This window comes from Staurois parvus, unplaced genomic scaffold (genome assembly GCF_062004578.1).
Source record: "Staurois parvus isolate SC_StPar_1 unplaced genomic scaffold, SC_StPar_1.0 ptg000018l, whole genome shotgun sequence".
Classification (NCBI taxonomy): domain Eukaryota; kingdom Metazoa; phylum Chordata; class Amphibia; order Anura; family Ranidae; genus Staurois; species Staurois parvus.
This window is the reverse complement of record NW_028317814.1, coordinates 25,208,343-25,233,006: the sequence shown is the minus strand read 5'-3', so window position 1 is coordinate 25,233,006 and position 24,664 is coordinate 25,208,343. Positions and strand designations below refer to the sequence as shown.

General features: G+C 43.1%; 1 protein-coding gene across 3 annotated transcripts in view; it reads right to left on the bottom strand.

The window, feature by feature from the left end:
* The window catches only part of SRL (sarcalumenin), a 104,442-nt gene that overhangs the window by 15,425 nt on the left and 64,353 nt on the right, over positions 1 to 24,664 (bottom strand). For 2 of the 3 annotated variants that reach the window (XR_016313594.1, XM_089683409.1), the window contains exons 2-5: positions 15,676 to 17,109; positions 12,082 to 12,180; positions 10,725 to 10,820; positions 5,532 to 5,567 (exon numbers count right to left, since the gene is read on the bottom strand). Coding sequence is in view for 2 of the 3 variants with exons in the window: in XM_089683409.1 (XP_089539535.1) it covers positions 5,532 to 5,567; positions 10,725 to 10,820; positions 12,082 to 12,180; positions 15,676 to 17,109 (1,665 nt within the window). In the remaining variant the exon portion in view is untranslated. The remainder of the gene's footprint in view (positions 1 to 5,531; positions 5,568 to 10,724; positions 10,821 to 12,081; positions 12,181 to 15,675; positions 17,110 to 24,664) is intronic. The other variant, XM_089683419.1, reaches the window with a different exon arrangement.

The following is a 24,664-nucleotide window of genomic DNA, read 5'->3' as shown; positions in this document are numbered from 1 at the left end:
GGCGTTAAATTCAATTCACAAAAGGAAATAATTAATTAAATGCATGCGGTAATTAAGTAGAGGTCCAGGCATGCGGTATTTAGGGAATGTAAAAATATAATTGCCAATTTGGAGTAGTCTCTACCTTTTTTGTTCATTTCTTTCAACAGTAATGCATAGAAACCTAAATATGGAAATATGGAAATCATTGGGGTTGATTTACTTAATGTATAACTAAAGGAATTTTTTTTTTTAGTTTTGGATAGAGTGAAGCTGGATTAGAACACCTGGCGGTTTTTATTGCTGTCTGTGCCCCTATCAGGGAGATTCACCCTCTCTATTTCTCCTGTTTACCATTATCATTGAAATTAAAAGACAATCGTCCCAAATTTTGGGTTGTCCCCAGAACAATAATAGACTGAAGATTTTCCAATAGGGATACTGGTTCTGATGACATGGGGGGGCCCAAGGAATTCCTTTAATTTATATTGATTTCCTCTCACTTCCTGTTTTGTCTATGGGACAGGAAGTGAAGGTAAATGTCCCCAATAGGACATAGATGGCAAAAGATTTAAAGAAAACCTTACAGGGGTTATAACCCTTCTTTACTTTATCCAACATGAAAACAAAGTTTTGCCTATAGTTCTACTTTAAAGCAAATAGACTGTGCAATATGCAAGTTGCTCCATAGCTTAGTAAATGAGGTAAAGCTTCACTTTACAAAGAATACTCAATCACATGTAAGGAAAAATGATTGGATGATGGAAATCAGCAGAGCTCTCCGCATTTACCAAGCTCTGGAGCAACTTCACTAGCAAGGTGCTCAGTCTATGTGCCTTTAGTAAAACCACCCATTTACTTTTAGAAAATCCAACCTGTTACATGTAGTAAAATCTATTTATTTTCTCTTGTAATTTCATTACGTTTTCAGAGCCTTTTTTGTGTATGGACACTGCTCAAAAAAATTAAAGAACTACTTTTTAATCAGAGTATAGCAGCAAGTCAATTAAACTCCTGGGATATTGATCTGGTCAGTTAAGTAGCAGAGGGGGTTGTTAATCAGTTTCAGCTGCTTTGGTGTTAATTAAATTTACAACAGGTGCCCTAGATGGGCAACAATGAGATGACGCCCAAAACAGGAATGGTTTTACAGGTGGAGGCTACTGACAATTTTTTTGCCAGTGTCACTACTGGTAGCATGAGGTGATACCTGGACCCTACAGAGGTTGCACAGGCAGTCCAACTCCTCCAGAATGGCACATCAATACGTGCCGTTGCCAGAAGGTTTGCTGTGTCTCCCAGCACAGTCTCAAGAGCATGGAGGAGATTCCAGGAGACAGGCAGTTACTCTAGAAGAGCTGGACAGGGCCGTAGAAGGTCCTTAACATCAGCAGGACCAGTATCTGCTCCTTTATGCAAGGAGGAACAGGATGAGCACTGCCAGAGCCCTACAAAACTACCTCATGCAGGCCACTGGTGTGAATGTCTCTGACTAAACAATCAGAAACAGACTTCATGAGGGTGGCCTGAGGGCCCGACGTCCTCTAGTGGGCCCTGTGCTCACTGCCCGGCACCATACAGCTCGATTGGCATTTGCCATTGAACATCAGAATTGGCAGGTCCACCACTGGCGCCCTATGCTTTTCACAGATGAAAGCAGGTTCACCCTGAGCACATGAGACAGACGTGAAAGGGTCTGCAGAAGCCGTGGAGAACGTTATGCTGCCTGTAACATCGTTCAGCATGACCGTTTTGGTGGTGGGTCAGTGATGGTCTGGGGAGGCATATCCATGGAGAGATGCACAGACCTCTACAGGCTAGACAATGGCACCCTGACTGGCATTAGGTATTGGGATGAAATCCTTGGATCCATTGTCAGACCCTATGCTGGTGCAGTGGGTCCTGCGTCGCTCCTGGTACACGACAATGCCCCGCTTCATGTTGTGAGAGTATGCAGGCAGTTCCTGGAGGATGAAGGAATTGATACCATTGAATGGCCCCCACGCTCGCCTGACCTAAATCCAATAGAACACCTCTGGGATGTCATGTTTCGGTCCATCCGACGCCGCCAGGTTGCACCTCAGACTTTCCAGGAGCTCAGTGATGCCCTGTTCCAGATCTGAGAGGAAATCCCCCAGGACACCATCCATCATCTCATTAGGAGCATGCCCCAACATTGTCAGGCATGCATACAAGCACGTGGGGGCCATACAAACTACTGAGGACCATTCTGAGTTGCTGCAATGAAATTTCAGCAAAGTGGACTAGCCTGCTGCATAATTTTTTCACTTTGATTTTTGGGGTGTCTTTGAATTCAGTCCTCTGTAGGTTGATAACTTTTATTTCCATCAAACGATGGGGCATCCTTACATTCCTACACATTACCCCGTCCATATCAGTATAGATATCCAGCATGATATTTTCCCCATTGAGATCTGATGTGTTTTCAAAGTGTTCCTTTATTTCTTTTTGAGCAGTGTACAAGCATATACCGTATTTTTCGTTCCATAAGACGCACCTGACCATAAGACTCACCTAGGTTTTAGAAGAGGAAAACAAGAAAAAATAATATTCTGAACCAATGGACTGCAGACATAGTACAGGAAATGACCAGAGACTGCAGTCATAGTACAGGAGATGACCAGAGACTGCAAATATAGTACAGGAGTTGACAAGAGACTGCAAACATAGTACAGGAGTTGACAAGAGACTGCAGACACAGTGCAGGAGATGACCAGAGACTGCAGACATAGTACAGGAGATGACAAGAGACTGCGGACACAGTACAGAAGATGACCAGAGACTGCAGATGTACTACAGGAGATGACCAGAGACTGCAGACAGTACAGGAGTTAACCAGAGACTGCGGACATACTACAGGAGATGACCAGAGACTGAAGACATAGCACAGGGGATGACCAGAGACTGAGGACATAGTACAGGAGATGACCAGAGACTGAAGACATAGCACAGGAGATGACCAGAGACTGAGGACATAGTACAGGAGATGACCAGAGACTGAGGACATAGTACAGGAGATGACCAGAGACTGCAGACAGTACAGGAGATGACCAGAAACTGCAGACAGTACAGGGGATGACCAGAGACTGCGGACACAGTACAGGAGATGACCAGAGACTGCAGACAGTACAGGGGATGACCAGAGACTGCAGACATAGTACAGGAGATGACCAGAGACTGCATACATAGTACAGGAGATGACCAGAGACTGCGGACACAGTACAGGAGATGACCAGAGACTGCAGACATAGTACAGGAGATGACCAGAGACTGAGGACACAGTACAGGTGATGACCAGAGACTACGGACATAGTACAGGAGATGACCAGAGACTGCGGACACAGTACAGGAGATGACCAGAGACTGAGGACACAGTACAGGAGATGACCAGAGACTACGGACATAGTACAGGGGATGACCAAGAGACTGTGGACCTTTGGGGAGGGAGGGAGGGGGAGCGGGTACCTGAATTTGACAGGTACCCGCTCCCACTTCCGTGGAGTTGTCCTCCCTTTAGTGTGAATACCCGGCTGTTACAGGCGGGTGCCCACACTAAAGATGCCGGTGCCGGAAGACTGTACAGCGCTGGACTGAGGAACAGGTAAGGTTCTGCTGCAGAGAAGAGCCGAGTGGCCAGCTCGGTATTATGACACGGCGGCGGTGGCAGGAATACCGGACCGGCCGCTCCATAATCGCTCCATAAGACGCACTGACATTTCCCCCCCTTTTTTGGGGGGGAAAAAAGTGCATCTTATGGAGCGAAAAATACAGTACATCATTTGCTACAAAAAACTCCTAATCACTCCAAACATAATACAATGTACATGCATATTACAATGGTCTAAGTCCTTGTTAGAACATACTTTATGTCATATGTAGTGGGGATACTTTACTTTTTCACAATTAATTTAAGAGATATCTTTCCACTGAAATCATTGTTTTTTTAGTTATCTATAAGGGGGTAATTCTTCCCAATGACCGCAAATGTAAGGAGCATTCTTCCCACTGACCATCACACTAATGTATCATGACTTACTGTATATATATATAGTAATTTTCATCAGGGGGTTTCTAAGACTGGAAGTTATTTCAAGGGACCCTCTGTGTTGAAAAGGTTGAGAAAGGCTGCTTTAAAGTACAACTAAAGGCAAAACTTTATTTTTCATTTTGGATAGAGTAATGGTTGGAACCCCTGTCAGGTTTTTTTTAATTAGGGAGATTTCCCTTCACTTCTTGTCCCATAGCCAAAACAGGAAGTGAGAGAAAATCCAAGCAAATTGAGGGAATTCCATGGGGACCCCCAGGTCACCAGAACTATTGGCAGATTTCCCCTCTATTACTTTTCCGGGGACAACCCAAAATTTGGTATTTTCTTTTCATTTCACTTTCAATGATAATGGTAAACAGGACAAATTTAGAGGGAGAATCTCCCTAACGGGCACAAACAGCAGTAAAAACCAAATCGGTGTTCTAATACCTCTCCACCCTATCCAAAAAAAGTTTTTCCTTTTAGTTATGCTTTACGTAAATATAAAATATCTTTCTAAATGTCAAATATTGAAAGAAAATAGTATCAAAAATCACACATATATATAAATACCCTTCTTCCACCAATAAAATAGACAACATTGTAGAAGAAAGTCAAGGCCTGGACTGAGCGAAGCTAAAAGGGAGGGCCAGCATGACTGGGGCGTGCAGACGAGGCGGAGCGTGTATTTTGGGTGGGAGTCTATGCAAGAGGAAAAGGGGGGGGGGTGGTTACTTACTTGATTGGAGTACGCAGCATTGAAGGGTGGTCTTGCCAGGATTTGAAAAGGGGGGTTGGGTCTTGTCGGAGTATTTATATATGTGTGTGATTTTTTTTATACTATTTTTATTCAATATTTGACATTTATGAAGATATTTTGCATTTATTTAATTTAACTTAGTTGTTTTGATACACCACTTGTGTCCTGTGAAAGCAGCTTCCCTTTGACTGGTATTCTAGTCACTTTTTTTCTTTTATATTAATACATATGCTGAAGGTACCGCACAGATTTAGTGAGTTAGCAAATATCACATTTTATTAGCAATAAAAACTGACAGGTTTTCTAATTATTCTCCACTGTATCCATCCCACTGGATATTGCATGAGATAAAATACCGCATGGTTTCATGAGATAAATATGCATATTTCGGAAAAATACAGCACAGTCAATGCCCAAAAATTCCAAAATACGCTAAGCTGTATTTTACCAGCTTTCTTAAAGCAGTAGATACCGATTCGAGAATGAAGCCCCATATTATGTTGAATTAAATTTGCACAATTTAGCAATAAGCCAGTTTTTATTAGTAACATGCCAAACTCTCTGCATTACCAACTCCCCAAAAAAAGCCAGCTGTATAGCTAAAGCTAGGGAGCTGATGCTAGTGGATGAGTAAGCAAAGGCAGGTTAGCCATGTCAGCCGAGGTTACGTTGAGGCCTGGGTTAGAAGACTCACAAGCTGAGTAGGCCAGGCAGGATACAAGTATCTCAGGCAGGTCTACCCACCTGTGGCCGAGTCAGCAAGGGTACGTCCTTGATAAGCTGTTAGCAAAGGGGAGGGAAATGACATGTCAGCATCAAATCACAAGACAAGGGAAGTCTATGCCCACCAGCAAGTCCCTGCAAAATGAAAAAGGATGGTAGGGTACAGTGACCACTCACATGCCAAATGCAACACTGTATGTCCTCCATAAATTGTCTCCCAAGGGTGGAATGTCTGATAAAGCCATTTAAAACCTAAAAACTGCCCAAAATGACCCACTTCATAAGGCACTAACTCCTGAACTTCTGTCTTTCTGGCCAAAAATGAACCTGTGCTTTACTCATGCTGGACAAAGCAACAGGTTCCCCTCAAAAGGTGTCCTACTAGTTGCTCATGGTTATCTTTGTGCTTTGCTTCTCTGGTCAGCCAACAAGAGAAACCCAATATTCCTGGGTATGGGGTGCATGTCTTTCTACTTACCCATGTGACAGCACTGGTTCTTACTGATTCAGTCTACCAGCACTCTCACATGGAGCAAAGAGAGAGTTGGAAGTTGCAATTCAGAGTTTTCACAAGACTATTTTTTTTTTGCTTCAAATTAAGCTATGGGAGCAAAAAGAAGATACATATAAGGAGCTGGTGGGGGTCACAATTAAAGTAAACCCTTTCACAGATTCACAGATTTATAGTTTAGGAATTCTCAAAACAACCATTAGAAAGACTAACATTGTTTAGAAGCCATTTTGTTTGCTGCTGCTGAGTTGGCTGGTGCTCATGGGAATGTCCTGGCCCATTACATTAGACAGACCAATATGCTGTGTGGTAAGTAAACATGTGAATGAAATATATATACCGCCCAACTATTCCACTTTTGACCTGACTGTGACACCTGCAGGGCTGCTCTTAAAAATCACGGGGCCCCGTACAGCCTACCTGACAGGACCCTCCCACCCCACTCTAAAAATATCAAATTATATTTCAGCTAAAATGCCACAATTCTATGCTTCACAGCCATGGCAGAAATTATAGTCTTGTCAAACGAGACCCATTGAAGTGATTAATGCACTCTACATGTGCCCTGCAACTGTGTGCAAAGCACATGGTTGCGGTGTGCTAGGGCCTCCTCGCCATCTGTCAAATGCTCTCTGAAAACCGTTCCAAATGCTGACTGCTCTTAAGAGAGCAAAGCACATATGAACAAGTCCTAAATTTTTTTTATTTTTTTTTTATTTTTTCTTACTTCTTTCTAGAATTGTATTATTTATTGATTTGTTTTAACTGCCCTGTTGGGGGGCTTTGGTGAAACATCAGGGGTCTAAACAGACCCCTAGGGGTTTATTTACTAAAGCTGGAGAGTCCAAAATCAGACTCACTTCTGCATAGAAACCAATCAGCTTCCAGGTTTCATTGCCAAAGCTTCATTGAACAAGCTGAGGTTAGAAGCTGATTGGTTTCTATGCAGAAGAGAGTCTGATTTTGGACTCTCCAGCTTTAGTAAATAAACCCCCTAATGTCTCACGTTTGAGGCTGAGAAAAGGGACTGAGGACAGGTATTTATCAGTCCCTTTCTCTGCTGCACAGATGAATGAATAGGAAGCGCTCTGAGGCTTCCTGTTCATTCACAAACTGAAGCACACTAAGCAAAGCATACAATGCTTCAATGATGAATGAACACAGGAGCGATCAGTGCTGATTGCTCACTGTGTTCATTCAGGAAAGTAAGAGACATCCACTTTCATTACTGGCCCCTTGCTTTCCATGCTAAAATGGACCCCCCCCCCCCACCCCGTGTGCCCCAGCAGCTACCAGTGGGGAAAAAGAAAAGGGATGCCGGCAGCAATGTGGGGAAATGAGGGCACACTGGAGGCTGGAAAGCAGAGGGTGGGGGTGAACAGAGCGGACGAAACGCAGATTCTAGAACCAATGCTCCTGCAGCACAGCCAGAGGGAGAAAGAGAGGTAGAAGCTAGTAGCACTGCAGTGGGATTCACAAGTCACAAGTGTCGCCCAGGGGCGGGCTGACCATTTGGAAACTCAGGCACTGCCCGAGGGCCCGGGGTCAGTAGGGGCCCCCATGAGATGCCCCTGGTACCTTTTTCATAGGCTTTTTTGAGTTTGGGGAAGGACAAAGGGGCCCCATGATCCACTATTGCACGGGGGCCCCATGAGTTGTCAGTCCACCCTTGGTGTCGCCAATAAAGCAGTACAGCCAGCCCTCCTTTTGACTTGCTGGGGCCCAGTACAGGAGGGCTAGCTGTATTGCCTTTTCAGCAGCCCTGGACACCTGCATGCAGTAAGGCTTTGTAAAAGAGCATGGCGTGTCTAGATATGGAATGTTAACAGTGTTTAGTGGAGCAGGAAAGGACTTTAAATTCCAAACCCTTTAGACTACTCTACTAAAAAAACACCATGGTATACATGAAATATCATACTCTGCTGCTTCCTGGGTCTCTTATTGCACTTTGCTATAATGTATATGCTTAAAATATAATCAAAAAGATATCTGGTGCCTAACATTAATTTACGTTAATCTAAAGTCAAAACGTTTTTTTTTCAGTTTTGGAGCATTTTACACCCCTGGAACGTGAGATTAAATCCTTCAAAAGTTAAGGAAAATCCCTTTTTTGTTACAGTAGCTGACGCTAGAACAGGTTTCCCTATGGGTGAATGTTCACTCTGTTCCTGTCCTGCTGACAATTGTACATTTTTGGATTTCCTATCACATTCTGTTCCAGTGACAATGGTCACTAATTGAGAGGATGAATCTACCCAGAGGAGACAGTAATAAAAGCCAAGTAAACACATATAAAATTGTGCTAAATTAATAAGATAAAGTGAAATATATCATCAAGGTGCTAAAGTGACTTATAGTCCTTGTGTACGTGAATAAATAAATAAATGTCCATAAATCTGTGACATTGGGTGAAGATCTACATTCAAGTGATCATGAATTATATTCAATGTGCTGATAGGATATTTGGTGATGATATTCGGTGATGTGCCAGGGGTATAGTAAAAATACGCACTCACCAGATGCGTATTTTTAATACGCATATATGTATAAGATATGTTTCAGCCAGAGGTCCCCTTAAAGGTGGAACGGATGATGAAGCCCGGAAAAGGAATCTCCCTCCTCTGGATCCTAAGCAGCCCTGCAGCTGTCTTCCATATGTGTAAAGTGTGTTTCAGCCAGAGGTCCCCTTTAGGTGGAACGTATGATGCAGCCCGGAAAAGGAATCTCCCTCCTCTGGATCCTAAGCAGCCCTGCAGCTGTCTTCCATATGTGTAAAGTATGTTTCAGCCAGAGGTCCCCTTTAGGTGGAACGGATGATGAAGCCTGGAAAAGGAATCTCCCTCCTCTGGATCCTAAGCAGCCCTGCAGCTGTCTTCCATATGTGTAAAGTGTGTTTTAGCCAGAGGTTCCCTTTAGGTGGAACGGATGATGCAGCCTGGAAAGGAATCTCCCTCCTCTGGATCCTGAGCAACCCTGCAGGTGTCTTCCACACTAGGCTCTGCAAATTATTTAGCTCGGTATAGAGCCAGAAAAGAAGTAGCCCATAGTGTAGTAATTTCCAATAATAGCAAAATGTATTATGATTATGTAGCCATCCACGTGGGTAGGTAGATAAATAGTAGATAAAAACAATGTATCAGGTCTCAGTTATAATGCTGATAAAACTGCCCCTCCAAACAGCAGGATGGCCGAGGGACTTTCACGACGCTCCGGCAGCGTGACGTCACGACGTATGCCTCCTCCTTAACACGTTTCGTGATACACTCTGAGCTGTGTCCGCTCCGCTGCTGCAGAACAGACATAGACACAGGCCGCTGTCTTCTATGGGGCAGTCGGATGGAAACAGACCGCCTGTCTGTTTCCACCCAACTATCATCCGATTCGCTGGATGGATGAGGTACAGAATCAGATCGGATGCTGATGGGTGTCAGCGGACACTTGTCCGCTGAAACCCACCAATCCATAGAGGGCTATGGATGGTCCAGTCGAGTCCACCTGAAAATCTGACAGTCGGACCCAATCAGACCGTCAGTGTGAAAGGGGCCTAAGATGTGATGGCTAAATTAATTTTTGTATCTTTGTGACCTTAAATCAAGCACAAATATTATTGTCTTTCTTGTGTAAACCACTAATCCCATAAATTCACCATGTAACAGGGATGAAGAAGGACACACTTGTTTGAAGCTCAGCCTGTATGACAACTATGGTTCCTTCCATAGATACAATGGAGAAATTAATGTAGCCACTAACAGACAGGATGCTTGTTATTCTTAGGAGTAACAGATGCAAATAACGTGAAAAAGCCTGAAAAAAAAGAAAACTACTGCAAGCACCACGTTTAGGGACTGGCAAGCTGCAGTATGTTTTATTTTTGAGTTTAGATATGTTTTAATATAACCTTGTCCACACTCCTTGATACATAGGGAGATAAGATATGGAGTATCTGCAAATCTGCATGTGAAATGCAATTGATATCATGTGAGTCTCACTGTTTCTAGAGTGCCATTTTCTATGTGATTATATACACCACAAGGACCTCTAGTCATGTAATTAAATTATCTGGATGCTAAGAGCATAGGGCCAGCATGCATAAATAGTATATATTTCAAGTTTAGGTATTGCTAACTGATTAACATTCTGTTGTTGGCATGCAAAGTATAAAGGTTAGTGCAATCCAAGGCCAGAATGCCATATTGTTTGGGCATAATGCATGATTACATAAAGCGGCAGGGTTTGAGTGACTATAAATGGTGACATCTGGGGTCCCCTGTATGTACTTAGCCTTACTTTTATAACTTGGAAACAGGGGCGGACTGACCATTTGGAAACTCGGGCACTGCCCGAGGGCCCGGGGTCAGTAGGGGGCCCCATGAGATGCCCCTGGTACCTTTTTCATAGGCTTTTTTGAGTTTGGGCAAGGACACAGGGGCCCCATGATCCCCTATTGCCCGGGGGGTCAGTAGGGGGCCCCATGAGATGCCCCTGGTACCTTTTTCATAGGCTTTTTTGAGTTTGGGCAAGGACACAGGGGCCCCATGATCCCCTATTGCCCGGGGGCCCCATGAGTTGTCAATCCGCCCCTGCTTGGAAATAAATCTTCATTTTTTTTCTACCTCTAAGCCTTTCCATTCATAACCTTTGGCATTGCATCAGATATTTGAGGTTTTCTATTGTAAGTTCCATTCAGTGTGCAGTATGCTTACCTGTAATCTCATACTGCCTCAGTTCATTGTATCTGTAGGACAGTTCCAAGGGTTTTATAGAAGAGTGATATATTTTCCTTAGCCTCTGTAGGACCGCTGTAGAGAAACATGGAAAGAATTCAATGAGACTCAGAAAAAAAAAACAGTTTGAACTTGGATAATTTATAAAATAAAACAAGAGCAAGGATAAACCAAAAAAAATGCAACTACAGTAGATGGCGTGCATGAATATATCAGCAAATATACCCAAAAATTCACTTTCATGCTCTTTGTGACCCATGAACCTACCTAGCTATCTGTACACCGATGTTCAGTGCGCACAGTGCACTCCCAATTTGCCACGGGCGTTGAACATCCAAATATTTTTGCTATTATGCCTGGTGTTACCCTAAGGTCTACGACAACAATTCTTGTGAAGAATACGCTAACATAAAAAATATAATATTGTGGCTGGCTCGCCAAATGGTGTGAGTGGGGCTCTGTCCTTCATCAAGAGGCATAAAGGTGCAAAAAGTATTAAAAATTAACTGCCTATCTTCTAAAAAAAAAAAAAAAGATTTTTGGTGCCTGGATTTAGCATTGTCCCCCTACTGCTCTGATTACTCCCAAAGGTATAGACACCATCAGGGGCGGACTGACCATTTGGAAACTCGGGCACTGCCCGAGGGCCCGGGGTCAGTAGGGGGCCCCATGAGATGCCCCTGGTACCTTTTTCATAGGCTTTTTTGAGTTTGGGCAAGGACACAGGGGCCCCATGATCCCCTATTGCCCGGGGGGGTCAGTAGGGGGCCCCATGAGATGCCCCTGGTACCTTTTTCATAGGCTTTTTTGAGTTTGGGCAAGGACACAGAGGCCCCATGATCCCCTATTGTCCTGGGGCCCCATGAGTTGTCAGTCCGCCCCTGGACACCATTTTAATTTCTAGCAGATTTACTATAGCAGAAATGTATTCATCCATCAAGCACAGGCTTTTGTAATGACACCTATTTTATTGCCTCTTGACTTTTTGACACATTCTCTTAGGTTGTAAGCTCTCTGATCCCTCCTGTATTCATTTGTATTGCAATCAGTGGCGTCCCGAGGCAGGTGCGGGGTGTACGGCCCGCATCGGGTGACACCGACCGCACGGGGTGACACCGGACCCCCTCCACGAAAAGGTAAGTTGTAAAGCAAGCCAATGATCCACGCAGGATGGATCCGATCCATTCTGCGGGGATCATTGGAGGGGGTGTCACCAAATGTTACCGCACCGGGTGACACCAACCCTAGGGACGCCTCTGATTGCAATTATACTGTCTGCACTTATTTTCCTGTGTAAACTGTTGGCACTATATAAATCTTGTATAATAATAATTACCTGAGTAGTCATCTATTGGTTTTTCCTCAGCGAGTTTCAAGGTATTATCTATGTGGCTTCTGTCCCTATTTAGGAACTCTTGTGGCTCTTCCAAGTCATCTGTAAAAAAAAAGGAAAAGGTTAGCCAATCAAAATCCTGAATGACAACATTTTGCATCTGACAAATGACTGGCCTCCTATAGATCAGTGTTTCTCCACCTTTAGTCAAGGCAGCCTTTAAAAATCTGCAAAATCTGAAAACACCCCATTCTAAAATGTAAAAGGCAGGCTTGATCCATCCACTGGCTTTTTGGAAATTTTTGTTCACTTTGGGGCAATTTTTAGGCATTGTGCCAAGGCACCCCTGAAGAACTCAGAAGACACTCCAGGGTGCTATGGCTCTATGGTTGAAAAAGACTGCTCTAGATCAGTGTTTCTCAAACTTCTTTCAGTCAAGGCACCCTTTAACCTTATGGACAGTTTTGAGGCACCCCTTAAAATTATGGACACTCCCGAGGCACCTCATTCTAAAATGGGGTGCCTAAATACTCTCCATAATTTTAAAAGGGCACCCCATTCTAAAATGTGAAAAACTATTCTAACAGCAACATCCACACACGTAAGACACTCAACATTAGAGGTGATTTTTCCTTCCAAAGCAAATACACTTTTGCACACTGGTACTGACTAGTATTCCAATGTTTCTCTTCTCCCTCAGTTTTTCTCCATCACTGAGCAAATGTGACCCCAGCACTGACAGAGAAGGACAAGGGAGGGTCAAACTAGGATGCTGTGCAGGCAGTTGCCATCCTCCTTACCAACTGATGTCATTGGTTGTCAGGACGCCAGAGGCTAGAAGGACGTAATGGTACTCAATGAAAACCTGTGTCTTTGTGTAACTAAAAGACAGGCTTGATCCACCCGCTGGCTTGTATACAAGTTTTGGGCAATTTTTAGACATTTTGCCAAGGCACCCCTGAAGAAACCTCAAGGTACCCCAGGGTGCCTGGGCACCCTGGTTGAGAAAAGCTGCTCTAGATGAAGGATGGAGAGAGATGCAGACACATAAGGGTTTTTTTTCTATTTTAAAGAAACATTCCTAATAAAAGACTATGGTGGGAATTCAAAAAAGTTGCTGCGGCACTTTTCTGGCTTTAATTTCTCTTGTTAATGTATTGCTCTAAATTCATGAAGCAATTACGACACTTTTGCTTCTGACAGCAACTCATGCACCAAATTCAGGTAGTTCTAAAATGTACCACTTTTACTATGGGGTAGATTTACAAAAACTGGTACTCAGAGTCTGGTACAGCTGTGCATGGCAGCCAATCAGCTTCTAACTCCAGCTTGTTCAATTAAGCTTTGGCAATAAAACCTGGAAGCTGATTGGTTTCTATGAAGAAGAGATCCAGATTTTGCACTCTCCAGCTTTAGTAAATAAACCCCTATGTGTCGTACTGAATGTACCAAATGTAAAAGTGGAGCTAATTAAGACCAACTCTCTTTTGGCGTACAGAGAGGAAAAATGGCTCAGACAGATTTTGTGAAATTGTCTTGCACTCTACAAGTAGTGCAGCATGCTCCAAATTCAAGTACAAGTTCTTGACAGGTACAATGATTTAGGACATTCTGTGCCACTTTTAGAACACATGAGAGATGCTTCTGCAAAATCTGTCTGTGCCATTCAGAAAAAGGGGGAGAAGAGCAGAAATTACACTTTGCAGAGCTCAGTGAGGAGAGCTCTGAGAGCTGATTGGAGGGAAGAGATACACCCCCATTTACACACATGTCAGTCTACTGGAGGTCCCTCCCCTGTCATCATTTTTCTCTTGTTATCAGGAAAAATGGTCAGAGGTGACTCATGCTCATAGCAGAGGAACGAAGCAGCAGACAGAAATGACACTTAGTGCTCTTAACTGAGACAAGTACACACTATAGAGCAGGGGTCTCCAAGCTATGGCCCTCCAGGTGTTGAGGAACTGCAAGTCCCATGAGGCTTTGTAAGACTCTGACAGCAACAGGCAAGACTCCCAGAGGCAGAGACATGATGGGACTTGTAGTAGTTCAACAGCTGGAGGGCCATAGTTTGGAGACCCCTGCTATAGAGGGATATGCTTTGTTCATATTTCATGTCTGAGGTTTATAACCACTTTAACTGCAGCAGAGGAAAATCAGGTCTGGCTGTACAGGACAGAATAGATAGAAATACAATTTTTTTTGAAGGTTCTTACATATGTATGCCATCTGTGTATTTAGGTATTTGCTTGGAATTCAGCTGTACTATTGCAGCATGATGTACTGTATTTGCAGCAAATTGAATTCAATGGTGATGCCTCATTTGTAACCTGACCAGGGGATGGTGAGGGATTAAGTGGACAGTTTGGTTATGTATCCAAATGAGATTTCAGGAGGTAAGGCAGTGGCACAAAGTCTCTTGGCTAAGTGACTCTTAGAAATGTTGTCACCCTCTTTATAGCTATACACTATAGAACAGAAGGGAAATCACACGGCAGCAACTCAAAGCATTTAGACATCTAGATGTGGTAAAGACGACTTGCTGAAGTTCAAACCGAGCATCAGAATGGGTTTGAACTTCAGCAACTTTGAATGTGTCATGGTTGTTGGTGCCAAATGGGCTTGTCTGAGTATTTCAAAAACTGCTGCTCTACTGGGATTTTCACACACAACCATCTGTAGGGTTTACAGAGAATGGTCCGAAAAAGATAAAATATCTAGTGAGTGGCAGTTGTGTGGACGAAAATGCCTTGTTGATGTCAGAGGTCAGAAAAGGGGAATGGGCAGAGATGATAGGAAAGCAACACTAACTCCAATAACCACTTATTACAACCAAGGTATGCAGAATACCATCTCTGAATGCACAACACATCAAACCTTGAAGCAGATGGGCTACAGCAGCAGAAGACCACACCGAGTGCCACTCCTGTCAACTAAGAACAGAAAAGGAAAGCTATAATTCGCACAGGCTCACCAAAATTGGACAATAGAAGATTGGAAAAACATTGCCTGGTCTAATGAGTCTCGATTCCCCTAGAGATGGTTATGCATGAAAATCCCAGTAGATCAGCAGTTTTTGAAATACTCAGACCAGCCCATCTGGCACCAACAACCACGCTACCTTCAAAGTCACCTAAATCCCCTTTCTTCCCCATTCTGATGCTCGGTTTGAACTTCAGGATGTCGTCTTCATCACATCTAGATACCTAAATGCATTGAGTTGCTGCCATGTGATTGGCTGATTAGCAATTTGTGTTACAAAGCAATTGACCAGGAGTACCTAATAAAGTGGTCAGTAAGTGTGTATACACACGGGGTTAGATAGATTAGGCTTAGAATGGGGCTGGGAGTAGGTATAGCGTTCGTTTTGGGTGGAATTCCACATTAAATAGGCAGTCCACAATATTTACAGTGCAGGTTTCCAGATTATTTACAATGCAAAGGGTTTGTTTACCGGTTTAAATCTGCCACCTCACCATGTGCCTTATGCTACGACAGAGTAATAATATTGATAAACTATTTTTTTCCTAGTATAAAAAAAAGGCAGTGCACATTATAGTTAGTTTATTACAAGCCCAATTAGGTATCTGGAATGTCTACCTTTTAGTCTTCTTGACTTTGTCCTGACAGCTTGTTTTTGAGATGGTTTAGCATGTGATTGTGATGTTGGTTCAACAATAGGGCTGTTTTCATCAGTGTCCTCCTGTCCAGGGGCTTCCTCTGCTGTGAGTGTTGATTCTATACTCTGCTCTGTGCTATCAGTTGCATCTGATATAACAAGTTCCTCTTGTTTTGGGTCTTCTGCTGACACATTCTCTACATTACCATTTTCTGTATGGCTGTCTTCATCAACATCAACCAGTGGCTCTTCTTCTTTGGTTTCTGTTAGGATGGCAATGTTCTCATCAACATTTACAACTTGTACTTCATCATCTTCTTCCGATAGGCTTGTTGCATGAATGCCTTCTTTATCATTGGATGCTAACACTTCTTCTGCCGACTCTTCTTCAGCTATATCATCTTTATCATCCATTTCTTGTTCTACTTCTTTCTCATGTTCTGAAATCTCCTCTTCAGCTGTATCATCCTTAGAAGGTAAGTCTGGTTTATCTTCTTCATCTTTACTTACCTCTGAAGATTCTTCTTCGGTCATGTCATCCTCAGCCCCAGTCTCAGGTTCTTCTCCTTCTTCATCTCCCTCTCTGTCAAAATCTGGTCCATGCCCTTCAGTTTCTTGTTCCGATGATCTCCCTTCAGCTTGCACCTCTGCGTCTTCTTCTTTTCCTAGTTCATCTGATGAATCATCTCCATTTTCACCATATTCTTCATGTAAATGTGTTTCCTCTTCTGATGACTTGTCTTCAGGTACCTCATCCTTGAGATCTAATTCTTGTTCTTCTCTCTCTTCCTTCTCTTCCGATGTTGATTCCAGCTCTGTTTCAGAATGCTGATCTTCTTCCTCTGCTGATTCCAGATTTTCCTCTGGCACATGGCCAGACTTTTCAACCACCTCTGGCTCATGGCCTGACTTTACAACCTCCTCTGGCTCTGATTTCCCTTGAGGAACAGCTAGCACTTGCTCATTTTCAGTGACGTCAGGAACACGTTCTTCTTCCTCAGCTTCAGAACCTTCTTCAAAAGTATGCAAAGTTGTAGTTTGTTCTTTTACATCATCTTGATCTCCTACTTCTGTCTGAGGCTCCTGAATGCTGGCCTCTTCTTCAACTTTATTGGTTGCATCACCAATTGTTTCTTCTGTGTCCTTTTCATGGTCTTCTGCAACATCAGTCTCCACATCTGAGTCATCTTTTTCTAGTGTAATATTTACAGTCTCAGAAGGGGATGCACCAGGAGTCACATTTTGTTTCTCTTGTCTCTCCTCTGTAGCCACATTTCCGTAATCCCGACTCTTCTCTATAAGGATTTGTTCAGCATGAATTGACTTGTCATCCCAAGTGGGGTCCACAGAACCTGGATGGCCATCAGCAAGGCTTCCAACATCCTCAGAGGCATCGGGAGAGGAGACTTGAAGTTCTAAACAGTTAGAAGACCATCAGTCAGTGTCATTGGAGCACTGGGTTCAGGAGAAGCACAGCAAACATTTCTGCTCAGCTGCTGCAAACTGCAGTGTTGGCGGCAAGTGTTTTCTCTACTTAATATGTAAATAAGTCCATGCCATGTCCAACCTCATGTAGAAAGATCTTTATTTATGCATTCATTAAACACCCCAAGTTTTCAAAAGATCAACCGTTCCTGACAAACAGGAATAAAAATAACATCTTACAGTGGGTAGACACCCTTTTGATGCTTTATATAGGCTATTTTTGTGTCATGTCATCAATAAAATACCTAATTAAATAATCCTTAAAGATCAAGTATTTTAAAATTTACAGTAACTGTGCTTAAAAGGCTCATGCACGGCTTCGAGGTGTGCATTTATTATATTGATCGACTACTGGAGGTATTGAATAATTACATTCTAATCGAAGATATTCAGGTAATGACTGTTTATCTCATGACCCAATTTCGCAATGTTTTGATTGTACGAGGTTTGACAAGACATGCAATATATTGCTTTAAATGTATGTAAACTCACTCTCTGAACTCTCATTTAAGCATTAACTTGTAAATGTTTTTTTCAAAAGTCATTTTCCATATTTTAAAATCTGTTGTTTGATTAAAATAATACCTGGTGATTGCGTCATAAAGGTCCTTTTTCAGGGACTTCCTGTTATAGGGTGACAACCCTCTATCTCTGTCTGCCAATTGTGCTCCTGCATTTGCAACCTGTCACATGAGGTTCATTTGGAGACTACAAGTGGCCATTTCAACAGCCATTATGCAGGAGTGGTCCACTGTTGTCACCACCAGGAAACCTTCCCTGGGAAATACCATGCAGCCATCGCTGGAGTACATGTATATATGAAGTGGTTGCAAAGAGGGCGCGTGAGATCAGCAACACTGAGATGCAGCAAAGAAAACAAGTGTTTGTTTAAAAAAAACACATGGGGAATGCATTGTTTTCAATGAGTCATTCAACTTAAAGGGTTGTGAAAAGAGAAATAAGCAGCGCACTTTTAAGCATGCTGGAAAAAGCAGGAAGCAGAGTCTGCATTGTAATGAACAAATTTGGTTGCCCCCAATTCATATATATATATATATATATATATATATATATATATCTACAGATCATACATTAAAAAGAGGTTGTTAAAACATAAACACATGTTGATAAAGATTATCTACCCCAATCTGATATATATTTTTAAACATTACCCCTTTAAAGCGGTATTAAACCCAAAAGCAAACACTTGTTATTTTGCAGCTTACCAATTCTTAGATGTGATGCCTGCATTTGTTTTCTTTAGGCTTTCTTTCTTCTATATTCATCTGGTGATCTGGCCAGTAAGTCTGTTTTTCAAAAGAACAAGCTGTCTTGCAGTTACAGTGATGAGACAAACCATGTACCACTGACAGTGGTGTTTACAATGATCAGCTTTTATTTGTGGAAAACTTTTATCCCAAAAGGAAAAAAGGAAAACCTGTTTGCTGTAACTGCTTATAAAGTATTAGCTGGAGTTCGTCTTCAATGTGTTAGTGTAGCTAAATCTGCTAGTGCATCCAACCCCCCAGACTGAACATGCTGCTGTTCAAAGGTGTCTCTGTTGCTCCTTCATCCAGAGTGAAAGGCACTCTAATACAGGAGGTGTGTTACTGGCCAGATCACCAGGTAATAACAGGTAAGGGGAAAAAAGCCTAAAGAGCCTCTGGAGCAGGAAGCATCAGCCTGGAGCACATCATTGCGTTCCAGGCACCCACTAGCATCAGGGAAAGATAAACAAAGAATAACAGGAAAAAATGAGACCCGAACTGGGCAAGAAGCACTGCTTACCAACACTGCACAGCCACGACCACCTGCCTTGGAGACCGCCTCATCTGTTCAGGGTGCTACATGGCCACCCGATGTTAGCAGGCTATCCGACCCAAGTTGCCGCTTGCCCGCCATTGGCAGACCTGAATTCTTCCAGGCACTGACTCCTGCTCGCCAATTTCCACCCCGCTATTAGCTGGGGAACGCTGGAATTGATGAGGGGATGCCTGCTCCGCCACTCCCAGCACCACATCCATCCACCACGTCCAATACCTCGTCTTTAGCTGGGGACCCATGAAACTGACAAGCGGCACGTCACCTCAGATCTCCCGGAGATGTTCGCCAGGTCTTGGTCGCGGAACATCTGTATGCGGGGAACCCGGTAAGACTTGCACTAGGTCCATAGGAGAAGGACAAAAAAGAAACATGGCTTCTGGCGAGGAGCAAAGATTTATGGGAGTGGGGTCCTATAGGAGAAGAAAGGGTGGGACTAACCCATACGTATGCTGCCATGGAGTCTGTCAGGAAATTATATTATTGGTTTTGGGTTTAATACCGCTTTAAATACTCTATTACTGCCCCAGTTGTTAAGTTGAGACCACAATAAAGAAACACGGCAAAAGGAAAGCAGATGGATGTGAAAGAAAAACATTGAAAAAAAAGTCCAGATGGAGCACACACACCATGAGAGCCGCCATTTTGTAGGACAACCAGAGATCTTCGGACAGTCATTTGCAAGACTTTTTTTCCCCAGCCAACACAACTCTCAGGAGCATCCTTTTCCAGATCCCAGTTGTGCCGTGTCATATAACACTGATGGTGGGGGAAAGGTGGGGGGTGATAAATGGTGACTTGCATAAGTAGCTTATCCGTGCCAAGCAAAGTGTAACCCTTTGATGACCACCACAATGCTAAATAAGGACACATTCTTCGAATACCCAAAATAAGTACAGCGTTGGGGGGAAAAGAATATGGAAATAAATGCATCCATCTGGTCTGCACTTTTTTTCTTGATTTACTTATTTTTTTTAAATAAATTCTCTGGCCCCCCTTTGCATGTCATTTGCCTATGCAAACCCTAGGTGATTCTGTACCAACGCCTGGCATCCTATATATTCAGCCTGTGATTCTACAGTTTGCTTTGCCTCCCTGCCCACCCCTTTCTGTAGACTAAAGCTCTGTCACACAAGGTAGGTCATGTGCTCCCCCATATACAAAAGGCCTATTAGCAAGGGCTCCTGTAGTGTAGGAGATGGCTGGGTAAGTTTGCATAGCTCCCAACTGTCCCTGATTTTGAGGAACTGTCCCTGATTTCAAGGAACTGTCCCTGATTTCGAGGAACTGTCCCTCATTTTGGAACAAAGTACCTCTGTCCCTCTTTCCTCCTCATTTGTCCCTCATTGTGCTCCAATCAATATAGTTGTACATAAAATGCGCTTTTTATCTTTCAAAAAGTGTTTCCCAATGCTAAACCTTTCATCCAATTTCTAAATTGCTGCATATGTACATTTCAAAAGCCAGTATACATGAATAGTAGTGGTAAAAAAAGCACTTGTGGGTTTAACCATTTTTTACAATTCTCCTTTAAGGGGGCGTGGCAGGGTGTGTGTCCTATGCCTGCCTTTTGCTAATAGGTGTCCCTCTTTTCCATCTCAAAAAGTTGGGAGGTATGAGTTTGCATGCATGGGGGGTGGGAAATGTCATGTGCAGACACTGGCACTTTGTTCTGAATAGGCAGTCTATTTAAAGCTGAACTCTGGGCAAATATTAAATGAAACACCAATTAATGCAGTTATATAGTTAAAGTGGTTGAAAACCTCAGACATGAAATATGAACAAAGCATACCCCTCTATAGTGCATTCAAGTCTCAATCCAGAGCACTAAGCATCATTTCTGTCTGCTGCTTCGTTCCTCTGCTATTGGCATGAATCACTTCTGACAAGTTTTCCTGACATCAAGAGAAAAATGGTGACAGGGGAGGGACCTCCAGTAAACAGCCTATGATTGACAGCCTCAACTCTGTTCCTATGGGAAGGAGGGGGGGGGGTGTCCCTTCCCTTCAATCAGCTCTCAGAGCTCTACTCACTGAGCTCTGAAGTGTATAATTTCAGATCTCCGTTCCCTGCTTCCTGAAAGCTCAGACAAGCTTTATAAATTCTGCATGGATGTAGAGAAGAGAATTCTGCTGAAAAACAGGTACAACCTATGTAGGAGGATTTGTTTCATCTCTCTGTATTACCTCAGGCCAATCACTTCACCAGGTATATGTAAGGCTTACAGTCACTTTAAAGTTTATGTACTGTATAGCCAAAACGTTTTGTTTTAGTTTTGGATAGTACATCTAAATATTTTAAAAACACCAATGAATGCAGGTATGTAGTTGAAGGCTAAGTTCACCTTTTCAGGCAGAATATAATTTTTCGTAATCAATAGAAGTCTTTCTAATGTCTTTTCTGCCCAAATCAATCCCAATGTACTTATCTGTCTCTTAGCTAGTCCATGGCAGCTTTGAATTTGCACCTCTCTGTTCAAAATTTAAAAAATGCATTCTGAGCCTAGACTTCCTGTAGCATCATGTGACCATCCTGGAAACTCCATATCCCATCATGCACTTTCTTTCTTTATCAGAGAACAGGGTGTGTTTTATCTCTCAGGACCAAACCTCCCTCATTACTGTACAACCATTTTTTTATTTCCACCTTATACCTCCTTTCCATACACTGTACAATCTCCTTTAGATGTACCATCAACTATGTAAGGCAAGGGCCTGTCTGATTTGATACAAATTGAATGAATTGTTCAGATGAGTCCTCCTTTTCCATAGTTTGGTAAATCCAAAGGAAATGGTAAAAAGATTGTATAATTGAATTGCAAAGTGTATGGTCACCTTTATACAGGTACATAGAAGGGAGCAGGTGCAGACACTCAGCTGTCTCATGCTAACACACATATTTCACTCTCAGGACCCATTCACAACTAGTGTCATGGGAGCGCACATTTTTTTGCGTGTTTTTCTTGTGAGACGCATAGGGCAGCCCATTCATTTCAATGATCTGCCCTACGTACAGCAAATGCGGCAAAGTAGCTCATGGGGATTTTTGATATGTTGCGATGTGCATATTTTTACTATGCTTTTTTGCCGCACTTGTCACATGTCTTTGCATGTGGCAAAATGTGTGTTTGCTTCCCCATTTGGGTTAACAATTAATAGCACCAAAAGCGTGACTAGTTCATTTTAGGTGTATGAAGTTGGCCCTACACTATACAACCGTGAGGAGAGAGATGTTACACCCAGGTAAATTCCCCTCACAGGCTGACTGTCTCAGACAGTCACAACTTGAAAATAAAGATTTGAAGAGCCGGCTACTCCTCTTCCCAAATATTTACACTATATTGACAAAAGTATTAGTCCAGCCCTACAAATCATTGGATTGAGGTGTTCAAATCACCTCCATGGCCACAGGTGTATAAAATCATCACCTAGGCAAGCAGACTGCTTCTACAAACATTTGTGAAAGAATGGGTCGCTCTCAGGAGCTCAGTGAATTTAAGTGTGGTCCCGTGATAGGTTGTCACCTATGTAATAAGTCCATCCGTGACATTTTCTTGCTACTAAATATTCCACGGTCAACTGTTAGTGGTATTATAACAAAGTGGAAGCAACTGGGAACAACAGCAACTCAGCCACCAAGTGGTAGGCCACGTAAAATGACAGAGCGGGGTCAGCGCATGCTGAAGCGCACAGTGCGCAGAAGTCGCCAACTGTCTGCAGAGTCAATATCTAAAGACCTCATAACTTGGTGTGGCCTTCAGATTAGCACAACAACAGTGTATAGAGAGCTTCATGGAATGGGTTTCCATGGCCGAGCAGCTGCATCCAAGCCTTACATCACCAAGTGCAATGCAAAGCGTTGGATGTAGTGGTGTAAAGCACGCCGCCACTGGACTCATGCTTCTCTGTCTAGCAATCAGGTGAACGTGTCTGGGTTTGGCATTTGCCAGGAGAACGGTACTCGCCTGACTGCATTGTGCCAAGTGTAAAGATTGGTGGAGGGAAGATTGGTGGAGGGGGGATTATGGTGTGGGGTTGTTTTTCAGGGGTTGGGCTTGGTCCCTTAGTTCCAGTGAAGGGAAATCTTAAGACGTCACCAACACATTTTGGACAATTTCATGCTCCCAACTTTGTGGGAAGAGTTTGGGGATGGCCCTTCCTGTTCCAACATGACTGCGCACCAGTGCACAAAGCAAGGTCCATAAAGACATGGATGAGCCAGTTTGGGGTGGAGGAACTTGACTGGCCTGCACAGAGTCCTGACCTCAACCCCAAAGAACACCCTTTGGGATGAATTAGAGCGGAGACTGCGAGCCAGGCCTCCTCCCCCGACATCAGTGTCTGACCTCACAAATGCACTTCTGGAAGAATATTGAACCCTGTGGACTAAGACTGGGATGCCATTAAAGTGCAAGTACATGTAAAGGCTGGCGTCCCTGGCAATATAGTGTATCTTTATTAGAAGGTGTACAGTTAAAACGGCTTATGCCTTTCAGCAATAAGCCTTAGTTATAGCCATAAAATGTATAGTTCAGGACAAGTATTTATATAAAATGTAAGTAAACACAAAAGGAAACTCCGCCTCCTGACCATCAAACAATCAGGCAATTAGAAGAAGCAATTAGTAAAAGCTGCCGCAGGACAGCCCTAGCAGGTGAGGAGATACGTACAAATGAGGAATGACAGAATAAAGAAAACAACAATAATCTGATTGTACAATCTCTGTATAATCGCCTTTGGTTTTACCAAACTATATAACAGGAGGACGCTCCTAACTATCAAGTCACTCTGTATCCAATCAGGCAGGCCCTTGCACTACACGGTTGATGAAAGATCTAAAGGAGATTGTACAATCACATTGTATAGTATATCGTGGGCTTTACAGACTTCTCAGGTTTTCAATACTTCAGTTCTGTTCCAAGTGGGCTATTATGTGATCGCTCAGCTCCTGCACACTCTGCCAAATGAACAATCTATGCAAGAAGGTAAAGTACAAAACAATCAATCAGCATAGGAAGACACTGACTGTGTATTCAGTGAGAATGGTGCTCACTGACAGTGATTGCACTGGAAAAGAATGTAAGTACAGAGATGAGTGGGAGAAATCTTCTGGAGGAGGAGGGTAGGTGCAGGGTGTGTTTCATTGAGGTCAGCTGCTGAAGTACTTCCTCACACTACTAACAGTTTTCCTGTCCTAAAGAACAGACACCTGGAGGACATGGAGGAGTTTCCTATAGAAGAAATTGGAGGCTGAGGTATAGCCTGCTCTAGAATATAGAGAAACCCTTTTTTCTGCAGCACAGGTACATTAATGGTATATTTGCACATAGGGAAGCTGGAATAAAGAAAAAAAAAAAAAGAAAGAAAAAAGTGAACTTAGCCTTTAAAGTATATGTATAGCCAAAATGTTTTGCTTTAGTTTTGGATAGAGAAGGGAAGGGTTAAAACCCCAGTCAAGTTGAAGTGGTTGTAAAGGAACGAAAAAAAACATGGCTATATTTACCTACTCTGTGCAATAGAATTCCTCTTCTTCTCAGGTCCCCTGCTGGCACTCCTAGAGCCTCACCTCCGCCAAGTGCCCCCTCAATGGGAATCCGCTTCACATGGGGGCACTCGTGTGGGCTCGCTCCCGAGCACCGCTGCTGCGTCCATTCACACAGACAGC